The following is a 25438-nucleotide window of genomic DNA, read 5'->3' on the forward strand; positions in this document are numbered from 1 at the left end:
CTGTTATGGATCGATTACCTTGACATAGGGAAGACAGGGCCCTGGAAGCCTCCTCCCCAAAAACAGATCGATCAAAAACCCGTATCATCTCCTCCTTAAAGTCCTGATACTGGTTAGTACACTCAGCCCTTGCCTCCCAGATTGCCGTGCCCCACTCACGAGCCCGTCCAGTAAGGAGAGATATGACGTAGGCGACACGAGCAGTGCTCCTGGAGTAAGTGTTGGGCTGGAGAGAAAACACAATATCACACTGGGTGAGGAACGAGCGGCATTCAGTGGGCTCCCCAGAGTAACACGGCGGGTTATTGATTCTGGGCTCCGGAGATTCGAAAGCCCTGGAAGTGGCCGGTGGATCGAGGCGGAGATGGTGAACCTGTTCTGTGAGGTTGGAGACTTGGGTGGCCAGGGTCTCAACGGCATGTCGAGCAGCAGACAATTCCTGCTCGTGTCTGCCTAGCATCGCTCCCTGGATCTCGACGGCTGAGTGGAGAGGATCCGAAGTCGCTGGGTCCATTCTTGGTCGGATTCTTCTGTTACGGTGCGTGAATGAGGACCCAAAAGCGAATTAACGTAAACAGAGCTTCTTTAATGACAAAACATAGGTAGGCTCAGATGGACCGGCAGATTCCGACAGGACAGGACAAGGTTGCAGCAAACATGACGATAGTCTGGTTCAGGCATGAATAACACAAACAAGAATCCGACAAAGACAGAAACAAAAACAGAGAGAGATATAGAGGACTAATCAGAGGGAAAAAGGGAACAGGTGGGAAAAGGGGTGACGAGGTAGTTAGGAGGAGACAAGGAACAGCTGGGGGAAAGAGGGGGAGAAAAGGTAACCTAAAACGACCAGCAGAGGGAGACAGGGTGAAGAGAAAGGACAGAAACAAGACACAACATGACAATACATGACATGTTCATGATAAACGTTAAGCTTCAACATCCATTCCATTGGGCTTTTACATTACAATTTATTTGAAATAGTATAGTATAGTGTAACCAGCCGTAAATTACATCAAGGCAGGCCAAATATTAATTTTGCTGTCATCCTTATTGGATCCTAAAATGAATATCTATAAGTGTCATAATGAATTGTGTCAATTTTGAATATATTGAAAAAAAATGAACATTATAATTTGTAATGGTTGTATTATTTTTTTAACCTTTCATGTATGTGTGTTATACAGGAAGGAACCTGTATGAATGTGCATGTGACAGGAAAAGTTTATTTTCATTTAGAGTTTTTGACTGCACTTTGCTCACTTTTAGGATTGGAGGGAGATGGGGACAAAGTTCAAAGAGAGCACATGGGGAGTAAGGGGGAGGAAGATAAAAAATAAAAATAAACATTTGAAAGCTTAACAGCAGGTGGAGGGCTTAAACCAGATAGCTCAGAACGAGACAAGAAGAAAATTGAATGGGGGAAAATGAAATGTATTTTCCTGAACTGAAGAAAGACAGAAAGGTAATGACTCCAGAAGCCACAATTCTTCGTCTTTTGTGTAAGCGCTTGACTGCAGTGTGTCTGTCTTAGTGTGTGAATATGTGTATGTTTGTGACCTGTGGCCTGCGTAGTCTGTGTGTTGTGCTAGTGAGGTAAGGTTTAGGCAACAGTGTAATGGAGGGAGAGGAGAGGAAATGGGGCCCTGGGCGTCTGACTAATCTCCAGAATGAGCTTATCTGGGCACTGCTGGGCTCTGGACTGTCCCGGGAGGTCCTGGTCCAAGCACTGGAAGAACTGGAGCAAGAGAGGGTCACCCCTGGAGTAGAGAAGGGGGACAGGGGAGATGGAGAGAGTTCGGAGGAGGGAGAAATGGATTTTCCACCACCAATATTCCAGGAGCTGGAGGCACTACCCTCAGAGGAGGCAGCCAGACAGAGGGCTCTGGTCGACCAACTTCTGCAGTAAGTAGCTCCCAAATCTCTGCCCTCCACCCTATCCTCTCCTTAACAACATACACATCAATCTCTTCATTTCATCAAACCTCATCTAGTAATACAACAACAAAATTGGCACATCCCTTTGCTGTGGTTTTATTTTCTCACACAAGCTTTCAACTCATTTGTTAAAAATTATTTAAAAACAAATACATTTTGGGTGGTTACTTGATTCTGTTTTCCATTCTCTTTCTTTTCTGCTATCTTTTCCTGATGTTTTCTCACCAAGAAAAGAGTACAAATAAGTGAGTTGTTCTTGGTCTTTATCAAATTTGTTACCCCACTCCCCCCTTCCTCCCTCATTCTCCTGCCCCCTCTTCCTCTTTATGAGATCTCTCTCAGCCTCTGAGGTGGATTTAAAGGAGGGTTCCTCCTTTCCTGATTACTAATTACCCAGCATTATTCTCTGGCCATTTCTATCGCTGAATGAACTGCATGCATGGGTTAAGATGAACAGAAATGTGCTGTGTGTGTGTGTACTTACTGTGTGTGTGTGTGTGTGTGTGTGTGTGTGTGTGTGTGTGTGTGTGTGTGAACAGATGTTAGTCAATATTTACTACAACTTGGAAGGCCATTTCATTTTCACCACATTTCAAACTACAACAAATACCTCATATTTTGGTATAACTGCTCATTGTATATAGCTTAAAGTTGGCAATTGTACAACAATTAGCATGAAAACACAGAACTTGACCAATCATGCCTTAGTATCAAAATGTATCAAACATAGATAAAGCACTCCCCCTTCCTCCCTCATTCTCCTGCTCCCACTCCCCACTTCCTCCCTCATTCCCTTGCTCCATTCCCCACTTTCTCCCTCATTCTCCTGCTCCACTCCCCCATTCCTCCCTCATTCTCCTGCTCCACTCCTCACTTCCTCCCTCAATTGCCTGTTCCACTCCTTACTTTCTCCCTCATTAACCTGCTCCACTCCCCCTTCCTCCCTCATTCTCCTGCTCCACTCCCCCTTTCCTCCCTCATTCTCCTGCTCCACTCCTCACTTTCTCCCTCATTAACCTGCTCCACTCCCTACTTCCTCCCTCATTCTCCTGCCCCCACTCCCCACTTCCTCGCTCATTCTCCTGTTCTACTCCTCACTTTCTCCCTCATTCTCCTGCTCCACTCCTCACTTCCTCCCTCAATTGCCTGTTCCACTCCTTACTTTCGCCCTCATTAACCTGCTCCACTCCCCCTTCCTCCCTCATTCTCCTGCACCACTCCCCCTTTCCTCCCTCATTCTCCTGCTCCACTCCTCACTTTCTCCCTCATTAACCTGCTCCACTCCCTACTTCCTCCCTCATTCTCCTGCCCCACTCTCCACTTCCTCCCTCATTTGCCTACTCCACTCCCCCTTCCTCCGTCATTCTCCTGCCCCTAACCCCTCCCTCATTCTCCTGCACCACTCCCCCTTTCCTCCCTCATTCTCCAGCTCCACTCCTCACTTTCTCCCTCATTAACCTGCTCCACTCCCTACTTCCTCCCTCATTCTCCTGCCCCACTCTCCACTTCCTCCCTCATTTGCCTACTCCACTCCCCCTTCCTCCCTCATTCTCCTGCCCCCACTCCCCACTTCCTCGCTCATTCTCCTGTTCTACTCCTCACTTTCTCCCTCATTCTCCTGCTCCACTCCTCACTTCCTCCCTCAATTGCCTGTTCCACTCCTTACTTTCGTCCTCATTAACCTGATCCACTCCCCCTTCCTCCCTCATTCTCCTGCACCACTCCCCCTTTCCTCCCTCATTCTCCTGCTCCACTCCTCACTTTCTCCCTCATTAACCTGCTCCACTCCCTACTTCCTCCCTCATTCTCCTGCCCCACTCTCCACTTCCTCCCTCATTTGCCTACTCCACTCCCCCTTCCTCCGTCATTCTCCTGCCCCTAACCCCTCCCTCATTCCCCTGCTCCATTCCCCACTTCCTCCCTCATTCTCCTGCTCCACTCCCCCCTTCCTCCCTCATTCTCCTGCTCCACTCCCCCTTCCTCCCTCATTCTCCTGCCCCCACTCTCCACTTCCTCCCTCATTTGCCTACTCCACTCCCCACTTCCTCTGTCATTCTCCTGCCCCCACTCCCCACTTCCTCCCTCATTCTCTTGCACCCACTCCCCACTTCCTCCCTCATTTGCCTGCTCCACTCCCCCCTCATTCTCTTGCCCCCACTCCCCCTTCCATCCTCATTCTCTTGCTCCACTCCCCCCTTCCTCCCTCATTCTCCTGCTCCACTCCCCCTTCCTCCCTCATTCTATTGCCCCCACTCCCCCCTTCCTCCCTCATTCTTCTGCTCCACTCCCCCCTTCCTCCCTCATTCTTCTGCTCCACTCCCCCCTTCCTCCCTCATTCTCCTGCTCCACTCCCTCCCTCATTTTCCTACTCCACTCCCTCCCTTATTCTCCTGCTCCACTGAACACCTCCTCCCTCATTCTCCTGCCCCCTCTTCCTCTTTATGAGATCTCTCTCGGCCTCTGAGGTGGATTTAAAGGAGGGTTCCTCCTTTTCTGATTACTAATTACCCAGCATTATTCTCTGGCCCTTTCTATCATTGAATGAACTGCATGCATGGGTTAAGATGAACAGAAATGTGCTGTGTGTGTGTGTGTACTTACTGTGTGTGTGTGTGTGTGTGTACTTACTGTGTGTGTGTGTGTGTGTGTGTGTGTGTGTGTGTGTGAGAGAGAACAGATGTTAGTCAATATTTACTACAATTTGGAAGGCCATTTCATTTTTTCATACCTCATATTATGGTATAACTGCTCATTGTATATAGCTTAAAGTTGGCAATTGTACAATCATTTGCATGAAAACACAGAACTTGACCAATCATGCCTTAGTATCAAAATGTATCAAACATAGATAACTTTTGTATATTTTAATATACATAATAGCTATGTTATGTACTATTGCTAGCCATGAAGGTTTGTGTCACAGCAAGTAGGCTATGTTTCTGGGTATTATTTCAAGTGACCGGAGAGAGCTGGACTTTGCCCTACTGTGCGTCCCCTTATCTCTTGCCAACATCCCTCTCTTTCCCTCCCTCCCTTTATGCGCATGAGTTTTGTCTGTGTGTGTATGTGTCTGTGTGTGATAGGAAGGATCCATGGCATGTGGCAAAACTGGTGAAGAGCTACATGCAGCAGCATAACCTCCCCCAGAGAGAGGTGGTTGAGTCCACAGGCCTCAACCAGTCCCATCTCTCCCAACACCTCAACAAAGGCACACCCATGAAGAACCAGAAACGGGCTGCTCTATACAGCTGGTATGTCAGGAAGCAGGGCAAGATTAGCCAGCGTGAGTATTTGGCCAGCTGATAAGCTGACCCTGCCTGTACTGCAATATGACATTACAGTATGGACTCTCTAAGTGTAACATTTACACTACCGTTCAGAAGTTTGGGGTTACTTAGAAATGTCCTTGTTTTTGAAAGAAAAGCAATTTTTTTTGTCCATTAAAATAACGTAAGAAAAGATCAGAAATACAGTGTAGACATTGTTAATGTTGTAAATGACCATTGTAGCTGGAAACGGCTAATTTATTTTGATGGAATATCTACACAGGCGTACAGAGTCCCATTAGCATCAACCATCACTTCTGTGTTCCAATGGCAAGTTGTGCTAGCTAATCCAAGTTTATAACTTTAAAAGGCTAATTGATCATTAGGAAACCCTTTTGCAATTATGTTAGCACAGCTGAAAACCGTTGTTCTGATTAAAATAGCAATAAAACTGTCCTTTAGACTAGTTGAGTATCTGGAGCGTCGGCATTGTGGGTTCGATTACAGGCTCAAAATGGCCATAAACAAAGAACTTTCTTCTGAAACTCATCAGTCTATTCTTGTTCTGAGAAATGAAGGCTGTTCCATGCAAGAAATTGCCAAGAAACTGAAGATCTCGTACTACTCCCTTCATAGAACAGAGCAAACTGACTCTAACCAGAATAGAAAGAGTAGTGGGAGGCCCCGGTGCACAACTGAACAAGAGGACAAGTACATTAGATTGTCTAGTATGAGAAAGTCCTCAACTGACAGCTTCATTAAATAGTACCCGCAAAACACCAGTCTCAATGTCAACAGTGAAGAGGCGATGCTGGCCTTCTAGGCAGAGTTGCAAAGAAAAAGCCATATCTCAGATTGGCCAATAAAAATAAAAGATTAAGATGGGCAAAAGAACACAGACACTGGACAGAGGAAGATTGGAAAAAAGTGTTAAGGACAGACAAATCTAAGTTTGAGGTGTTCGGATCAAAAGAAGAACATTCGTGAGACGCAGAAAAAATGAAAAGATGATGGAGGAGTGCTTGTCGCCATCTGTCAAGCATGGTGGAGGCAATGTGATGGTCTGGAGGTGCTTTGGTGGTGGTAAAGGGGGAGATCTGTGTAGGGTAAAAGGGATCTTGAAGGAAGGCTATCATTCCATTTTGCAATGCCATGCCATACCCTGTGAACGGCACTTAATTGGAGCCAATTTCCTCCTACAACAGGGCAATGACCCAAAGCACAGCTCCAAACTATGCAAGAACAATATAGGGAAGAAGCAGTCAGCTAGTATTCTGTCTAAAAGGGAGTGGCCAGCACAGTCACCGGATATCAACCCTATTGAGCTGTTGTGGGAGCAGCTTGACCGTATGGTATGTAAGAAGTGCCCATCAAGCCAATCCAACTTGTGGGAGGTGCTTCAGGAAGCATATGGGGTGAAATCTCTTCAGATTACCTCAACAAATTGACAACTAGAATGCCGAAGGTCTGCAAGGCTGTAATTGCTGCAAATGGAGGAATCTTTGACGAAAGCAAAGTTTCAATGACACAATTATTATTTAAATTAAAAATAATTATTTACAAAGTCTTGAATATATTTCCTATTCATTTTGCAACTAATTTCATGTATGTTTTCATGGAAAACAAGGACTTTTCTAACTGACCCCAAACTTTTGAACGGTAGTGTATGTCAAATCATGACTACCTCATTCATTAATATTCACAATTAATTACCATAAATCTACACTGAGTGTACAAACCATTGAATACTCCCCCCCCTTTTGCCCTCAGAACATAAATGTATAATTGTTCTGCAATTTATAGGCTATATCAAAATCAAATCAAATCAAATTTTATTTGTCACATACACATGGTTAGCAGATGTTAATGCGAGTGTAGCGAAATGCTTGTGCTTCTAGTTCCGACAATGCAGTAATAACAAGTAATCTAACTAACAATTCCAAAACTACTGTCTTGTACACAGTGTAAGGGGATAAAGAATATGTACATAAGGATATATGAATGAGTGATGGTACAGAGCAGCATAGGCAAGATACAGTAGATGGTATCGAGTACAGTATGTACAAATGAGATGAGTATGTAAACAAAGTGGCATAGTTTAAAGTGGCTAGTGATACATGTATTACATAAGGATACAGTCGATGATATAGAGTACAGTATATACGTATGCATATGAGATGAATAATGTAGGGTAAGTAACATTATATAAGGTAGCATTGTTTAAAGTGGCTAGTGATATATTTACATCATTTCCCATCAATTCCCATTATTAAAGTGGCTGGAGTTGAGTCAGTGTCAGTGTGTTGGCAGCAGCCACTCAGTGTTAGTGGTGGCTGTTTAACAGTCTGATGGCCTTGAGATAGAAGCTGTTTTTCAGTCTCTCGGTCCCAGCTTTGATGCACCTGTACTGACCTCGCCTTCTGGATGATAGCGGGGTGAACAGGCAGTGGCTCGGGTGGTTGATGTCCTTGATGATCTTTATGGCCTTCCTGTGACATCGGGTGGTGTAGGTGTCCTGGAGGGCAGGTAGTTTGCCCCCGGTGATGCGTTGTGCAGATCTCACTACCCTCTGGAGAGCCTTACGGTTGAGGGCGGTGCAGTTGCCATACCAGGCGGTGATACAGCCCGCCAGGATGCTCTCGATTGTGCATCTGTAGAAGTTTGTGAGTGCTTTTGGTGACAAGCCAAATTTCTTCAGCCTCCTGAGGTTGAAGAGGCGCTGCTGCGCCTTCTTCACGATGCTGTCTGTGTGAGTGGACCAATTCAGTTTGTCTGTGATGTGTATGCCGAGGAACTTAAAACTTGCTACCCTCTCCACTACTGTTCCATCGATGTGGATAGGGGGGTGTTCCCTCTGCTGTTTCCTGAAGTCCACAATCATCTCCTTAGTTTTGTTGACGTTGAGTGTGAGGTTATTTTCCTGACACCACACTCCGAGGGCCCTCACCTCCTCCCTGTAGGCCGTCTCGTCGTTGTTGGTAATCAAGCCTACCACTGTTGTGTCGTCCGCAAACTTGATGATTGAGTTGGAGGCGTGCGTGGCCACGCAGTCGTGGGTGAACAGGGAGTACAGGAGAGGGCTCAGAACGCACCCTTGTGGGGCCCCAGTGTTGAGGATCAGCGGGGAGGAGATGTTGTTGCCTACCCTCACCACCTGGGGGCGGCCCGTCAGGAAGTCCAGTACCCAGTTGCACAGGGCGGGGTCGAGACCCAGGGTCTCGAGCTTGATGACGAGCTTGGAGGGTACTATGGTGTTGAATGCCGAGCTATAGTCGATGAACAGCATTCTCACATAGGTATTCCTCTTGTCCAGATGGGTTAGGGCAGTGTGCAGTGTGGTTGAGATTGCATCGTCTGTGGACCTATTTGGGCGGTAAGCAAATTGGAGTGGGTCTAGGGTGTCAGGTAGGGTGGAGGTGATATGGTCCTTGACTAGTCTCTCAAAGCACTTCATGACGGATGTGAGTGCTACGGGGCGGTAGTCGTTTAGCTCAGTTACCTTTGCTTTCTTGGGAACAGGAACAATGGTGGCCCTCTTGAAGCATGTGGGAACAGCAGACTGGTATAGGGATTGATTGAATATGTCCGTAAACACACCGGCCAGCTGGTCTGCGCATGCTCTGAGGGCGCGGCTGGGGATGCCGTCTGGCCCTGCAGCCTTGCGAGGGTTAACACGTTTAAATGTCTTACTCACCTCGGCTGCAGTGAAGGAGAGACCGCATGTTTTCGTAGCAGGCTGTGTCAGTGGCACTGTATTGTCCTCAAAGCGGGCAAAAAAGTAATTTAGTCTACCTGGGAGCAAGACATCCTGGTCCGTGACTGGGCTGGATTTCTTCCTGTAGTCCGTGATTGACTGTAGACCCTGCCACATGCCTCTTGTGTCTGAGCCGTTGAATTGAGATTCTACTTTGTCTCTGTACTGGCGCTTAGCTTGTTCGATAGCCTTGCGGAGGGAATAGCTGCACTGTTTGTATTCGGTCATGTTACCAGACACCTTGCCCTGATTAAAAGCAGTGGTTCGCGCTTTCAGTTTCACACGAATGCTGCCATCAATCCACGGTTTCTGGTTAGGGAATGTTTTAATCGTTGCTATGGGAACGACATCTTCAACGCACGTTCTAATGAACTCGCACACCGAATCAGCGTATTCGTCAATGTTATCTGACGCAATACGAAACATCTCCCAGTCCACGTGATGGAAGCAGTCTTGGAGTGTGGAGTCAGCTTGGTCGGACCAGCGTTGGACAGACCTCATTGAGGTTATATGGCGTTAGTGTGAAGCCTATAAGCCTAATTAAGCTACAGGTAGAAAAAGTTCATGTTCATCCACTGAGGCAAAAAATAACAATCTGATTTTAACTCAATAAGATAAAAGCTGTGAAATTGAGAGTTGAAAAAGAGAAGGGAGGGCCAGAAAAATAGACTGTTTGGGAAAGATTTGGTGAAGTGGTAAAAGAGGATGATAGCAGTGCCGGCGATGTTATGTGAGGCATTCTAAAGTCATAAGATAGGGACTTCAAATAGGCCTATGGCACGTCAAGGGAACTGTAGTCTACTGTTCAGATGGGTTAAATGGAAACTGAAATCTGGACACTGACTGTAGGTCTATAACCTCTAATATAGCCTTAATATTAACTCCTGCAGAATAAATTATTTCTTGCAGTAAAAAGACACCAAAATGTAGGCTAAATTTTGACTCCGGAAAAGGAATGGAGAAATATGATTTCTTTCTTTGCTGAAAGCTTAGGAGAATTCGAATGTGCAGTTAGTTACCGTCTGTTGGTTGTGCCATCTTTATCAGCATCATAAACGCTGACAACTCAACCACATAAAATATGCATTCAAGCCAAACTGAAATCTTATCAGAAACATGTTGGTTCATTTTCACAGCTCTCTATTTCCTTACAACCGGTCAAACTGATGTCATTTGGAAATTTAGCATAGAAAAGCTTTTTTGTTGTTATTTATTGCATTTTCTTCCTGGTCCCTAAAAGTCTTTGCTCAGCGAAAGAAGCAAATATGACTGAGAACTTCACATATGTCAACTGGATTGAAGCATTCATTCTATCGATCTATGACATTATTTTTGAAGAGCAAGGTTTTATTTAGTCTTCTAGGGCAACATATAGCCTAATGGCAGAAGAGAAACTGCATGTATCTAATAATAGACAAGTTAACTAACAAATATCCTACCAAAATGAAGGAAATTATAAGCAGAAACATATCTAAATCAGGCAACCCCTGTCAAAAAAATAGTTCTGCTGTCTCTTAATGACTTATTAAGTCATTAAAACTCAATTCTGTTACCAAATCTTTAACGGAATTACTGCAATTGTGTCACGTGTGCTCCCTCTCCGGCCTCTAGGTCACCAGGCTGCTCTTTATGTTATGGCGCACACCTGTTACCATGTTCCGCGCACCTGCGCGTCATCAGACTCACCTGGACTCCATCACTTCCCTGATTACCTTCCCTATATATGTCACTCCCGTTGGTTTCTTCCCTAGGTGTTATTGTATCCGTTTCAGTTTCCTGTCTGTGCGTTGTTCATGTTTCTTGTTTTGTTTATTAAATGATGCACTCCCTGAACTTGCTTCCTGACTCCCAGTGCACTCATTACAAATTAAATAGGCTACAATGGGAAATCATAGTAGTCCCAAACCACAGTTGGATCTCAGTTGCCACTGTCCTCCCTTCCACTGGCATACTGTTATGTTCAGCTCATAACTTTTTCTCTCTGTCATTTCGTGGTCAAAACAAGACTGTGAAAAAAGTCTGGACAACCACTTCCTCTCACTCTGCCACTCTCTTGCTCTACTCTCTCTCTCCAGTTAATGCCACCTCTCCCAGCTCTTACTGGCACCTACCATGACACCTACCACCTACCCTCTTTCCATTTACTGTAATAAGCATCCTCACCCATTGAGCACTGCCCGACACCGGACGTCCATGGGCGTTCAAAAGTAGTTGAAATTCAGTCAGCCCGCCCTGGCCTGACCAAATCTGAACCAATCATAGACTATGTTTCTCAAGTTTGGCGAGCACAGTACAGTAGAACACAGTAGAGAACAGAGTGCAGTACAGTAGAGCACACTAGAGTAGGGTACAGTATACTGTACTTAACATATCTACTTTTCTCTACCGTGATGTACTGTATTGTACTGTACTCTACTGTGCTGTACTGTGATGTCCAAACCTGTGAAACATAGACGTCTATGATTGTTTAAGATTTAGTCTGGTCCGGACAAACCAAATGTGGTCTTGTTAGGGGCCAGAGCTCCTTACAGTAATAGCCAGTGTGTAGAATAATACCCAAATGTGTACCTATTCAGGATACATCACCATGATATTCCTGTCCATAATTATGCATTTCTGTATAGTAGCTTACAGATCAGAGACCCATGATGTCAGGGCTGGTTCCAGGTATAAGCTACATAAGTGACCGCTATTTTTAACTTATTTATTTAACTAGGCAAGTCAGAAAATAACAAATTCTTATTTACAATGGCGGCCTACCCCGGCCAAACCCGGACGACGCTGGGCCAATTGTGCATCGCCCTATGGGACTCCCAATCATGTCCAGATGTGATTCAGCCTGGATTCGAACCAGGGACTGTAGTGACGCCTCTTGTATTGAGATGCAGTGCCTTAGACTGCTGCGCCACTTGTTATGGGGCCCCGACTCAAATGATTCTTATTAAAAAAAAGGAACTTAGTCGAGAGTTAGAATAGTACAACATTAAAGGTGCAATATCTACATTTGGTTGTGCATCAGTAGTTTCTCTTCTTATGTCAGTCACTGACAGTCTCTCAATTAGCCCATGTCACAGTGTTCATTTTGGCAGCTATTTTAGATTTTGTTTTAGTCTTAGTTTTAGTCTAAAAATTCATTTTTTCAGTCAATCACATTTGAGTCATTTTTATCCATCCTTAGTTTTAGTTATTATTAGTTGACTAAAACTCTGGACAATTTCAGTCTGGTTTTTGTCAAATAAGTCAATGCATTTTTTTTTGTATCAAATAATGAATATTTAGGCTACCTCTAACTTCCATTATGTGCACATTCAGATAGCCTCGTCCATCTAGGCCTACTGTCCCCTCTTATACCTTTATTGGCAACATTGATAATGTGGCAGATTGTAACCAATGCCAGCCATATTTAACCATATAGGCTATAAAGTAGGGTTCCCAAACTAGCGACCCGCGGGCCAAATGGTTTTATTTGGCCTTGCAATTCTTCATTTTTGGACTTAAAAGACTGTAAAAAGACCAGGAAATCAACTCAAAGGGATTTTAATTTAAGCATTTTGTTCCCATGTATTCCCATGCATAATAGAGACATGTGACAGTATACAAATGTAAGCAAGGTTTGAAATGATAATGTTTTAGTCAAAGATTATATCTGTTTGGGCTTCTTGCGGTCAATTTGCAGTCTACAAAATATTTGTAATTATGTTCCGGACCCCGACTAGCCACTCTCTAAAAAAATCGGCCCGTGGATTAATCTAGTTCAGTGGTTCCCAAACTTTTATAGTCCTGTACCCCTTCAAACATTCAACCTCCAGCTGCGCACCTCCTCTAGCACCAGGGTCAGCGTACTCTCAAATGTTGTTTTGCCACCATGGTAAGCCTGCCACACACATGATACATTTAGTAAACATAAGAATTAGTGTGAGTTTTTGTCACGACCCGGCTAGTCGGAGGTGACAAAGAGCTCTTATATCACCAGGGCACAAATAATAATATAATAATAATTAATAACTTTGTTCTTTATTTAACCATCTTACATATAAAACCTTATTTGTACATTGAAAAATGTAAATAACTCACCACAAGCTAATGAGAAAGGTGTGCTTGAAAGGATGCACATAACTCTGCAATGTTGTGTTGTATTGGAAAGAGTCTCAGTCTTAAATAATTTTCCACACACAGTCTGCACCTGCATTTAGTTGTCATGCTAGTGAGGGCTGAGAATACACTCTCACATAGGTATGTGGTTGCAAAGGGCATCAGTGTCTTAACAGTGTGATTTGCAAAGGCAGGATACTCTGAGCGCAGCCCAATCCAGAAATCTGACAGTGGCTTCTGATTAAATACAATTTTCACAGAACCGCTTGTTGCAATTTCGATGAGGCTCTCTTGTTCAGATATCGGTAAGTGGACTGGAGGCAGGCTGACGAATCCAGTTGTTTGTGTCATCCGTTTCGGGAAAGTACCTGCATAATTGCGCACCCAACTCACATTTGACATTGTCCGTAAGCTTGAGTTCATTTGCACACAAAAAAATCATACAATGATGGAAAGACCTGTGTGTTGTCCTTGTTAATGCAGACAGAGAAGAGCTCCAACTTCTTAATCACAGCCTCAATTTTGTCCCGCACATTGAATACAGTTGCGGAAAGTCCCTATAATCCTAAATTCAGATAATTCACGGGAGAAACAACATCATCCAGATAGGCCAGTCGTGTGAGAAACTCGTCATCATGCAAGCGGTCAGACAAGTGAAAATCATGGTCAGTAAAGAAAACTTTAAGCTCATCTCTCAATTCAAAAAAACGTGTCAATACTTTGCCCCTTGATAACCAGCACACTTCTGTATGTTGTAAAAGCGTTAAATGATCGCTGCCAATATCATTGCATAGTGCAGAAAATACACAAGAGTTCAGGGGCTTTGCTTTAACAAAGTCAACCATTTTCAATGTAGTGTCCAAAACGTCTTTCAAGCTGTCAGGCATTCCTTTGGCAGCAAGACCCTACCGGTGGATGCTGCAGTGTACCCAAGTTGCGTCTGGAGCAACTGCTTGCATGCGCATTACCACTCCACTATGTCTCACTGTCATGGCTTTTGCGCCGTCAGTACAGATACCAACACATCTTGAACACCAAAGTCCATTTGATGTCACAAAGCTGTCCAGTACTTTAAAAATATCCTCTCCTGTTGTCCTGGTTTCCAGAAGAGGATGTCTTCCTTAATTGACCTCCCATAAATGTAACGGATATATACCAGGAGCTGTGCCAGGCCCGCCACGTCTGATGACTCATCCAGCTGTAACGCACAGAATTCACTGGCTTGTATGCAAAGCAGTAATTGTTTCAAAATATCTCCTGCCATGTCACTGCGTCTTGAAACAGTATTGTTTGATGAAGGCATTGTCTGTATAGATTTTTGGGCCTTTTCCCCCAGCAGTGTCACTGCCATAGCCATGGCATCAGGAAGAATTAAATCCTCCACAATAGTATGGCGCTTGCCTGTCTTAGCCACTCAGTAGCTCACCATATAAGACGCTTCTAGCCCTTTCTTATTAATGGTATCTGTTGCTTTTATACACTTCTTACTACTCGAAAGTAGTCTTAATTCTCAAATTGGCCTGTTTTGTTTCTAAATGTCTGCGCAAGAGTGAAGGTTTCATCGAGTTGTGAGATAGTACTTTTGCACATATAACACACTGTGGCTAAGGAAAGGCACTACTCCCAATATAAGTGAAGCCCAAATCAATGTAGTTCATCAAATTTGCGCCTCTTTGATGGTCCAACGTCTCTGTCTGTTGTTTGGTGCTTTTCCGGGTAAGGGAGCTACTGTCAGTGTCCATGCTAGCTGGGCTTACAACAAATGTAGAATTACTGATGCTAGCAGAGCAACTTGTGTCGTCGACAAGTGCAGGTGTAGTACTGCTGGTAGTAGCAGTACTACCAGTAGAGCTGGTATGTGTCTCTATGGACTCGGGCCATACTTTTTATTTTGACCATATATCCATTTTCAAACTGAATGAGCAACAGCTACGTTTGGCTACGTACAGACCGTTAGTGGAATTCCTGCGAGAGAGTAACGGTTAATGTGATTGGATGTTAATTATTTGACTAGGCTACCTGTATTTGACATTGTGTTGTTATTTCGCTCAACACTAGATGGTTTCATTTTATTTTTGGCAGTGAAACGAGGCTACTCAGGCAAGAAAAAAACCTCACCCAAATGTATAACCATGTTGGAAAATATAAATGGACTGTATGAAAATGTGGGGAAAAAAAGAAAAAAAAAAAAAAAAGTGAATCACATTTTTATTTGGCGTACCCCTGACGGCATTGTGTGTACCCCTGGGGGTATGCATACCCCAGTTTGGGAATACCTGATCTAGTTGATGATCTCTGCTATAAAGCCTTGGCTACAGGTTCAACAATTTACAGCTCTGATTTTCTCCCCATCATAACCATCAAGGGTGTAAATAACAATGGTTTCCTTGAAAGGGGATAATTTGAGCTTTACAAAAATGCTAGAAGTATTACTTTTTTTCAACAAATTGCACAAAAAAACCCAACATCCGCAACTTGCATTTGCGGACTGCGGGAACACAGATGAGAGAGTAGTAGTGCACACGGGAAAATAGAGCTTCTAATGTGAGGAAAGTAAAACTAGCCTACATGAAAGTAAGAGAGAGTAAACATTGTTTCTAGATGAGGTCAGTTACAAGTCAAGTGTCCTGGCTTCGCATCAGTTCAAAAAGATTGATGAGTGACTGAAGTGACCGCTTGGGAGCTGTGCGGGAGAGCTGGGCAGATTAGCTCAATCAGACCGTGCAACTGAGAGAAGTCAATTCTGCCAAGAATTGCATGAAATATTCTGCATGCATTCTTAGGATTGGACAAAACAGATAAAAGGCGCTTCATGTCAAATGTAATGTCCATTAGTCTCACATGGAATTATTGTCTCGTCCCATTTTCGTCAACTACACTGAACAAAAATAAATGCAACATGTAAAGTGTTGGTCCCATGTTTCATGAGCTGAAATAAAAGAACCCAGAAATGTTCCATATGCACAAAAAAACGTATTTCTCTAAAATGTTGTGCACAAATTGGTTTTGCCAAGATCATCTATCCACCTGACAGGTGTGGCATATCAAGAATCTGATTGAACAGCATGATAATTACACAGGTGCACTTTGTGCTGGGGACAATGGAAGGCCACTCTAAAATGTGAAGTTTTGTCACACAACACAATAAAAAAATATATTTCAAGTTTTGAGGGAGTGTGCAATTGGCATGCTGACTACAGGAATGTCCACCAGAGCTGTTGCCAGAGAATTTTATGTTAATTTCTTTACCATAAGCCGCCTCCAACGTCATTTTAGATAATTTGTCAGTACATCCAACAGACCACGTGCATAGCGTCGTGTGGGCAAGCGGTTTGCTGATCTCAGTGTTGTGAACAGAGTGCCCCATGGTGGTGGTGGGGTTATGGTATGGGCAGCCATAAGCTATGGACAACGAACACAACTGCATTTTATCGATGGCAATTTGAATGCACAAAAATACTGTGACGAGATCCCGAGGCCCTGTATTCCCAGTCATGCGAAATCTATAGATTAGGGCCTAATTAATTTATTTCAATTGACTGATTTCCTCATATGAACTGTAACTCAGTAAAATCAATGAAATTGTTCCATGTTGCGTTTATATTTTTGTTCAGCATAAAATTATAAGTAATTGTAATAGTTAGGTCTTTTTTTAGGCCATCATTGTAAATGAGAATTTGATTTGAACTGACTTGCCTAGTTAAATAAAGGTTGAACATTTTTTTCAAAATGTTTTTTTTCCAGGGCTTCAGGAATAGGTCGTTGACAAGTATTTTTCGTCATTCATTGGTTACAAAATGAACACTGGCATGTCAGCAACAACATTTCAAATTGGTAAATTTGTATACTCAGCTATCTAAACTTGTAGTAATCATGGTTGAATTACCAACAGGGCACGCAATTTCACTTAGGGCCCCCAAAAGGTTAGAGCTGGCCCTGAATTCCGTTACCATAATTCCATTGCCAGATGTAAAACCACTTCACTTACTGTAGTTCAATAACCAAAATATTTGTTTTTCAAACTCAAGGTGCCATGTCATAGCTGACACCCAGTTATTTTTGAAGCCATCTTTGAATCTTAATTCAGAGCAGATATTTAACCGTTTTTGGTAAACGTGAACGCATAAAAAACTGAGGGAGATTTTACCGTAATTCTGTTACCAAACAAACTTTGCATCTGCACACTTCTTCTAGTAAATGTGTTTTTGTTCAATTGTCTGTGTACATTGTTCAAAGTAGTCCTTGTGTATAGAGTTGAATGGTTTGTTAAACTTTGAAATCAATGTTTTTTGTTTGGCATACATTTTAAAGTCAAAGAGTAATTCCGTTACCGTGGAATGTAATTTTTTTAAATATATTTTTTTTAACCTTTATTTAACTAGGCAAGTCAGTTAAGAACAAATTCTTATTTACAATGACGGCCTAGGAACAGTGGGCTAACTGCCTTGTTCAGGGGCAGAACGACAGATTGTCACGCCCTGACTTTAGAGAGCCTGTTTATTTCTCTATTTGGTTAGGTCAGGGTGTGATTTGGGTGGGCATTCTAGTTTTATATTTCTTTGTTGGCCAGGAATGGTTCCCAATCAGAGGCAGCTGTCTATCGTTGTCTCTGATTGGGAATCATACATAGCCAGCCTGTTTTCCACCTGAGTTTGTGGGATCTTGTTTTTGCACAGCTGCTGTATAGCCCTGCAGAATTTTATGTTTGTTGTGGTTTTTGGGTGTTCATCTAAAATAAAGTAAGCTGTACATTTTCCTCGCTGCGCTTTGGTCTCATTCCGACGACGGATGTAACACAGACTTTTACCTTGTTAGCTCAGGGATTCGATCTAACAACCTTTCGGTTACTGGCCAAATGCTCTAACCACTAGGCTACCTGCCGCCCCAATTGCCCATTACGTAACCCCTGTTACATGTATTCCGTTATTACCCAATATGTAACATATTAAGTTCCTGTGAATTATCCCTATGTTTAAAAATATATATAACACAATCCTGTCTGAATAATACTGATACTAATGTAAATACTGGTATTAATATGACGATAGCAGATGAACAATACAAAAATATGCATGTTTTCCATGCAGAGTTTACCAATGCCAGTCATGGCCTTGGGACCGGAGAGGAGCAGGGAGAGGACATAAGGAAAGGACGGAGGAACAGGTTCAAATGGGGACCCGCCTCCCAGCAAATCCTATTCCACGCCTATGAACGACAGAAGAACCCAAGTAAAGAGGAGCGAGAGGGATTGGTGGAGGAGTGTAACAGGTGAGATAGAGGGGAGGGGTCAGATGAAAAATAATGGAAATGGTAAGAAATGTTCCCAGTTTCAGTGCAATGGAGGAGCTGTCATTGTAATTTTAGCGTGCCCCTTTTAAACATGTTTTTCTTGCTCTGGGGCCTTTCTGACTCTCCCTCAGGGTTGAGTGTCTCCAGAGGGGTGTGTCTCCGTCCCAGCTGGCTGGACTGGGCTCTAACCTGGTGACAGAGGTACGAGTGTACAACTGGTTTGCTAACCGCCGCAAGGAGGAGGCATTCCGCCATAAACTGGCATTCGATACGCCTTACACCAGCCAATCAGCAAGCACCACCAACCACACTCTCTCACACAGCCCTGTGCAAGGTATCACTCACTAAGACCAAAGTGAATAAAAATATTAATTAATTTAATCCACAAACAGCATAATTAATCATTCATGTTGTCCTCAGATGTTCTGTTATGTACTATTATTAGTACCACGATACAGAGGAACAGAACCAAGACTGCCAGGGTGCAAAATGTCCTTATACCAGGAAACACCTGATCCTAACTCATCCTAACACTCTTCCAGGCATGAAGTACAGCCAGCAAATCCCATGTGACAGTCTGGGATCAGCAAGGGGTCGCAGTGGAGACCGAGGCTTGGGAGGCCACCTGGCCAGCCCCATCCAACTTGAGCCCAGCCACACACTCCTGGAAACACACTATCACAAACTAGTGAGATCACCTACCATTATACAGTGCATTTGGAAAGTATTCAGACCCCTTCCCTTTTTCCACATTTTGTTAAGTTAGTCTTATTCTAAAATACCAACATATCCTCAATCTACACACAATATCCCCATAATGACAAAGCAAAAACAGTTTTTTGAATTTTTACAAAACGTATTAAAAATAAAAACAGAAATACCTTATTTACATAAGTATTCAGACAATTTGCTATGAGACTCGAAATTGGCAGTGAAACGAGGCTACCATATTTATTACATCATAATATAAGCCAATGAGATCACAATCCATATCATCACAAGTGATAGATCATCATGTAAGCCAGTGAAATTACAAAGCCATATCGCATAAAACTAGTAAGATCGTACAATACTTCCCTCCATCATAAACCTTTGAGTTTACAAATCATCTCAATCCTCACAGTAATCTATGGCTGTGGTTGTCACTATCTGCCAACCACCCTCTTTCCCATCTCAGGTATCAGGAGGTGGTCCACTGCCCCCAGTAAGCACCCTGACCTCACTCCACAGTCTGTCTGCCTCGCCTTCTCCCCCCCAGGGACTCGTCATGGCCTCCTTGCCCAGCGCCATGAGTCTGGGAGAGTCCTCTCTCCTCATTGGTAACTTATGACAATATCAATCATAGTCTGCTGCTGGAAGATATATGTGCAATGGCTTTACATCCCCTGCTATATTGTGGATAAAAAGTTACCTGTCTAACAGAACACAGAGGGTTTTCTTTCATGGAAGCCTCTCCAACATAATCCATGTAGAATCAGGAATTCCCCAGGGCAGTTGTCTAGGCCCTTTACTTTTTTCAATCTTTACTATTGACATGCCACTACTATTGACATGCCTATGTATGCGGATGACACAACACTATACACATAAGCTACTACAGCGAGTGAAATCACTGCAACACTTAACAAAGAGCTGCAGTTAGTTTCAGAATGGGTGGCAAGGAATAAGTTGGTTCTAAAGATTTCAAAAACTAAAATAATTGTATTTGGGACAAATCGTTCACTAAACCTCAACTTAATCTTGCACTAAATAATGTGGAAATTTAAAAGGTTTAGGTGACTAAACAGCTTGGAGTAACCCTGGATTGTAAACTGTCATGGTCAAAACATGTTGATACAACGGTAACTAAAATGGGGAGAAGTCTATCAATAAAGCGCTGCTCTTCCTTTTTAACAACACAATCAACAAGGCAGGTCCTACAGGCCCTAGTTTTGTCACACATGGACTACTGTTCAGTTGTGTGGTCAGGTGCCACAAAGAGGGCCCTCAGAAAATTACAATTGGCTCAGAACATTACTGCCTTAATGTTGCTGGACCCGAGGAAGAGTAGCTGCTGCCTTATCAGCAGCTAATGGGGATCCTTAATACAGTTGAAGTCAGAAGATTACAGACTTTTTCAACCACTCCACAAATTTCTTGTTAACAAACTATAGTTTTGTCAAGTCGGTTAGGACATCTACTGTGTGCATGACAAGTCATTTTTTCCAACAATTGTTTACAGACAGATTATTTCACTTATAATTCAGTGTATCACAATTCCAGCGGGTCAGAAGTTTACATACACTAAGTTGACTGTGCCTTTAAACAGCTCGGAAAATTCCAGAAAATGATGTCATGGCTTTAGAAGCTTCTGATAGGCTAATTGACATCATTTGAGTCAATTGGAGGTGTACCTGTGGATGAATTTCAAGGCCTACCTTCAAACTCAGTGCCTCTTTGCTTGACATCATGGCAAAATCAAAAGAAATCAGCCAAGACCTCAAGAAAAAAAATTGTAGACCTCCACAAGTCTGGTTCATCCTTGGGAGTAATTTCCAAACGCATGAAGGTATCACGTTCATCTGTACAAACAATAGTACACAAGTATAAACACCATGGGACCACGCAGCCGTCATACCGCTCAGGAAGAAGACGCGTTCTGTGTCCTAGAGATGGGCAAATCAATCCCAGAACAACAGCAAAGGACCCCGTGAAGATGCTGGAGGAAACAGGTACAAAAGTATATATATCCACAGTAAAACTAGTCCTATATCGACATAACCTGAAAGGCTGCTCAGCAAGGAAGAAGCCACTGCTCCAAAACCGTCATAACAAAAACAGACTACGGTTTGCAAATGCACATGGGGACAAAGATCGTACTTTTTGGAGAAATGTCCTCTGGTCTGATGAAACAAAAATAGAACTGTTTTGGCCATAATGACCAAAGGGGGATGCTTGCAAGCCGAAGAACACCATTCCAACCGTGAAGCACGGGGGTGGCAGCATCATGTAGTGGGGGTGCTTTGATGCAGGAGGGACTGGTGCACTTCACAAAATAAATGGCATCATGAGGCAGGAAAATTATGTGGATATATTGAAGCAACATCTCAAGACATTAGTCAGGACGTTAAAGCTTGGTTGTAAATGGGTCTTCCAAATGGACAATGAGCCCAAGCATACTTCCAAAGTTGTGGCAAAATGGGTTAAGGACAACAAAGTCAAGGTATTGGAGTTGACATCCCAAAGCCCTGACCTCAATACCATAGAACATTTGTGGGCAGAACTGAAAAAGCGTGTGCGCGCAAGGAGGTCTACAAACCTGACTCAGTTAAACCAGCTCTGTCATGAGGAATGGGCCAAAATTCACCCAACTTGTTGTGGGAAGCTTGTGGAAGGCTACCTGAAACATTTCACCCAAGTTAAACAATTTAAAGGTAATGCTACCAAATACTAATTGAGTGTATGTAAACTTCTGACCCACTGGGGATGTGATGAAAGAAATAAAAGCTGAAATAAATCACTCTCTTCTATTATTCTGACATTTCACATTCTTAAACTAAAGTGGGGATCCTAACTGACCTAAGACAGGGAATTTTTTACTAGGATTAAAAGTCAGGAATTGTGAAAAACTGAGTTTAAATGTATTTGTCTAAGGTGTATGTAAACTTCAGACTTCAACTGTAAATACAAATTCTACACATGCGGGCGGCAGGGTACCCCGAGCTGACAAGGTACAAATCTGTTGTTCTGCCCCTGAACAGGCAGTTAACCCACTGTTCCTAGACCGTCATTGAAAATAAGAATTTGTTCTTAACTGACTTGCCTAGTTAAATAAAAGTACAATAAAAACATCTCAAATGGCTCTAAGTCTGTGCATATTATATATCCACTGTAGTGTATCGTTTCCTTTTCTAGTGATGATCAGAAAACTGTCAGATATCAACTTTAATTGACATTTACAAAGTAGCCTAATCCATGTTTTCCTGGCCTGTTGGTCAACAGGTCAAACAGTACCTGTCATCAACAACATGGGAGGCGGGTTCACCACCCTTCAGCCAATCTCTTTCCAGCAGCAACTCACACAGCAGTTTCAGAATCATATGGGCCACAGTTCTTTCATGGCAACCATGACAGGGCTTCCATGTCACAGTAAGGCCACAGTGGCAGCATGTTATTCCTTCATTTGCCCTGTTGACATAAATACATCTATGAAACAAGGAATACGTGACATAATAGAATAGAACTAACAAGGGTTTCATAAAGTATCTCTGCGCCTGCTCTCAATTTCTCCATTGCAGTGTACAGCAAGTCCGATATGTCTCCCTACCCTCCGTCCAGCCTACTGTCCCAAGCCATGGTTGTCACTGACAGCAGCAGCCTTGGAACACTGACCAGTCTAAGCGCAGTCAGACAGGTACTGTGAAGCCAAATATTAACCAATATGAAAGTGACGCCATTAATATTCGCTTACATATAGGCTAAGTTATAGGATACAGGTACAGAAAAGTCTAGACTCACCGGCTAATGATCAGAAATAGTATTAATGTGGATTGAATCTGATAATTACTTTTGCATTGGTTAGATTCTGACAACAGACCCTGAGGAGGAGACAGAACCCATCCAGGATGACTCTCTACACCTGCAATCCCCTTCACCTGTGCCAGGTAAGAAACATCCCTCTGGTGTGAAATATTTCCGTGAAGATGCAGTTTGACACTACAGGGGAGATTCAAGACATAAAAAAAAAACTTAGCGTAACACATATTTCAAAGTCATTTAACCCATGGTAAAATATAAATATAACCCATGGTATTCTCTAGTTGGCAGTGAAAATAGGGAATTTTAAATGCAGGTTTGTAATTGGAATGTTAGTAGAGAACCTGGAAACTAATAACTTACTATCGCTTTTTTCTAGTTTCCTCTGGGAACTTAGAGTTTTATCCTCCCTGAAACTCATCCACCTCACCTCCGCTCATCTTCGCCGGCAGACATCAACGCCTACATTCCTGAACATATGGTCTCTACTGCACAGTAGCAACAGAATGTAACTACTATGTAATGTGAAGGGCTGGGGGTAGAGGAGGTGAAACTAAATGTTTTACAGTAGGTAGAGAACTGGAATAAAGACGCAACACAAATTCACAAAATTTGCATAAAAACTATCTCTGCAGTAACATTTTCCAGAGAAGCCATATTTCCCATTCTGCCAGATGCAGGCAGTACCAGTGAAAATGTGGACACACCTACTCATTCATGGGTTTTTCTTTATTTTCTACATTGTAGAATAATAGTGAAGAGATCAAAACTATGAAGCTTTGATGCAGTAGAGACTGGTGCACTTCACAAAATAAATGGCATCATGAGGCAGGAAAATTATGTGGATATATTGAAGCAACGTATCGCTGCAGAAAAATGTGGACACACCTACTCATTCATGGGTTTTTCTTTATTTTCTACATTGTAGAATAGTGAAGAGATCAAAACTATGAAATAACACATATGGAATCATGTAGTAACCAAAAAAGGGTTAAAAGGATTCTTCAAAGTAGCCACCCATTGCCTGAATGACAGCTTTGCACACTCTTGGCATTCTCTCAACCAGCTTCACCTGGAATGCATTTCCAACAAGCACTTGTTGAGCACTTGTTGACTGCTTTTCCTTCACTCTGCGGTCCAACTCATCCCAAACCATCTCAATTGGGTTGAGGTCGGGTGATTGTGGAGGCCAGGTCATCTGATGCAGCACTCCACCACTCTCCTTCTTGGTCAAATAGCCCTTACACAGCCTGGAGGTGTGTTGGGTCATTGTCCTGTTGAAAAACAAATGATGGGAATGGGAATGGCGTATCGCTGCAGAATGCTGTGGTAGCCATCCTGGTTAAGTATGCCTTGAATTATAAATAAATCACTGAGTGTCACCAGCAAAGCAACATCACACCTCCTCCTCCATGCTTTATGGTGGGAACCACACATGCAGAGATCCTCCGTTCACCTACTCTACGTCTCACAAAGACACAGCGGTTGGAACCAAAAATCTCAAATTTGGACTCATCAGATCAAAGGATATATTTCCACTGGTCTAATGTCCATTACTCGTGTTTCTTCTGCAGCAGAGGTAACTCTGGGTCTTCTAGTCTAGTCTTGCGGTCCTCATGAGAGACCGTTACCTCATGATGCTGGTTGAGAGGATGCCAAGAATGTCAAAGCTGTCATCAAAGCAAAGGGTGGCTACTCTGAAGAATCTCAAATATAAGATATATTTAGATTTGTTTAACACTTTTTTGGTTACTACATGATTCCATGTGTTATTTCATAGTTTTGATGTCTTCACTATTATTCTACAATGTAGAAATAAGTAAAAATAAAGAAAAACCCTGGAATGAGCAGGTGTGTCCAAACTTTTGAATGGTACTGTATATCAGGGAGACTCACTGCCAATTACCAGTCTAGTCACTTGAAGAAGCTGCCTTACTATTAGACAGAACATTTGATTTGAACAGTGTACTTAGTACACAGGGTGTCACACACAGCCTCACCTAAATCAATGCAAAAACTGCTGAGCCATTGATCCCCGTTTTACAATGAACACATACACTCACCGAACAGTTTATTAGGTACACCCAACCAGTGCTTAATTTGTAAATCGTCACCTGGGGGGCTCTGCAACCTCGCTCTTAGGTATCGGAACGCATAAAAAAGAATCCCCTTTATAATAAAGTATTGTAGGCATATCATCGCATGTGTATTTGTGTTTTACTTTGTAAAACACACGCACGCACACACACACACACACACCTAGGCTATTTTACTTTGTAAAACGCACGCACGCACACACACCTAGGCTATTTTACTTTGTAAAACACACGCACGCACACACACACCTAGGCTATTTTACTTTGTAAAACACACGCACGCACACACACCTAGGCTATTTTACTTTGTAAAACACACGCACACACACACACCTAGGCTATTTTACTTTGTAAAACGCACGCACACACACACACCTAGGCTATTTTACTTTGTAAAACGCACGCACGCACACACACCTAGGCTATTTTACTTTGTAAAACGCACGCACGCACACACACCTAGGCTATTTTACTTTGTAAAACGCACG

At 43.0% G+C, this 25438-nt stretch overlaps 1 protein-coding gene across 1 annotated transcript; it reads left to right on the forward strand.

Moving 5' to 3' along the window:
* Positions 1–1348: 1348 nt before the first annotated feature.
* Positions 1349–23465, forward strand: LOC110525549 (hepatocyte nuclear factor 1-alpha). The gene is given in 11 exon segments (XM_021605757.3): positions 1349–1905; positions 5022–5221; positions 18138–18318; positions 18471–18673; positions 18882–19027; positions 19517–19658; positions 22321–22467; positions 22617–22732; positions 22901–22982; positions 23234–23261; positions 23263–23465. Coding segments are annotated over 11 exon segments (1623 nt in total). The 5' UTR covers positions 1349–1618; the 3' UTR covers positions 23354–23465.
* The last annotated feature ends 1973 nt before the right edge of the window (positions 23466–25438 follow it).

This window comes from Oncorhynchus mykiss, chromosome 6, assembly GCF_057628025.1.
Source record: "Oncorhynchus mykiss isolate SJ-2025 chromosome 6, ASM5762802v1, whole genome shotgun sequence".
Classification (NCBI taxonomy): domain Eukaryota; kingdom Metazoa; phylum Chordata; class Actinopteri; order Salmoniformes; family Salmonidae; genus Oncorhynchus; species Oncorhynchus mykiss.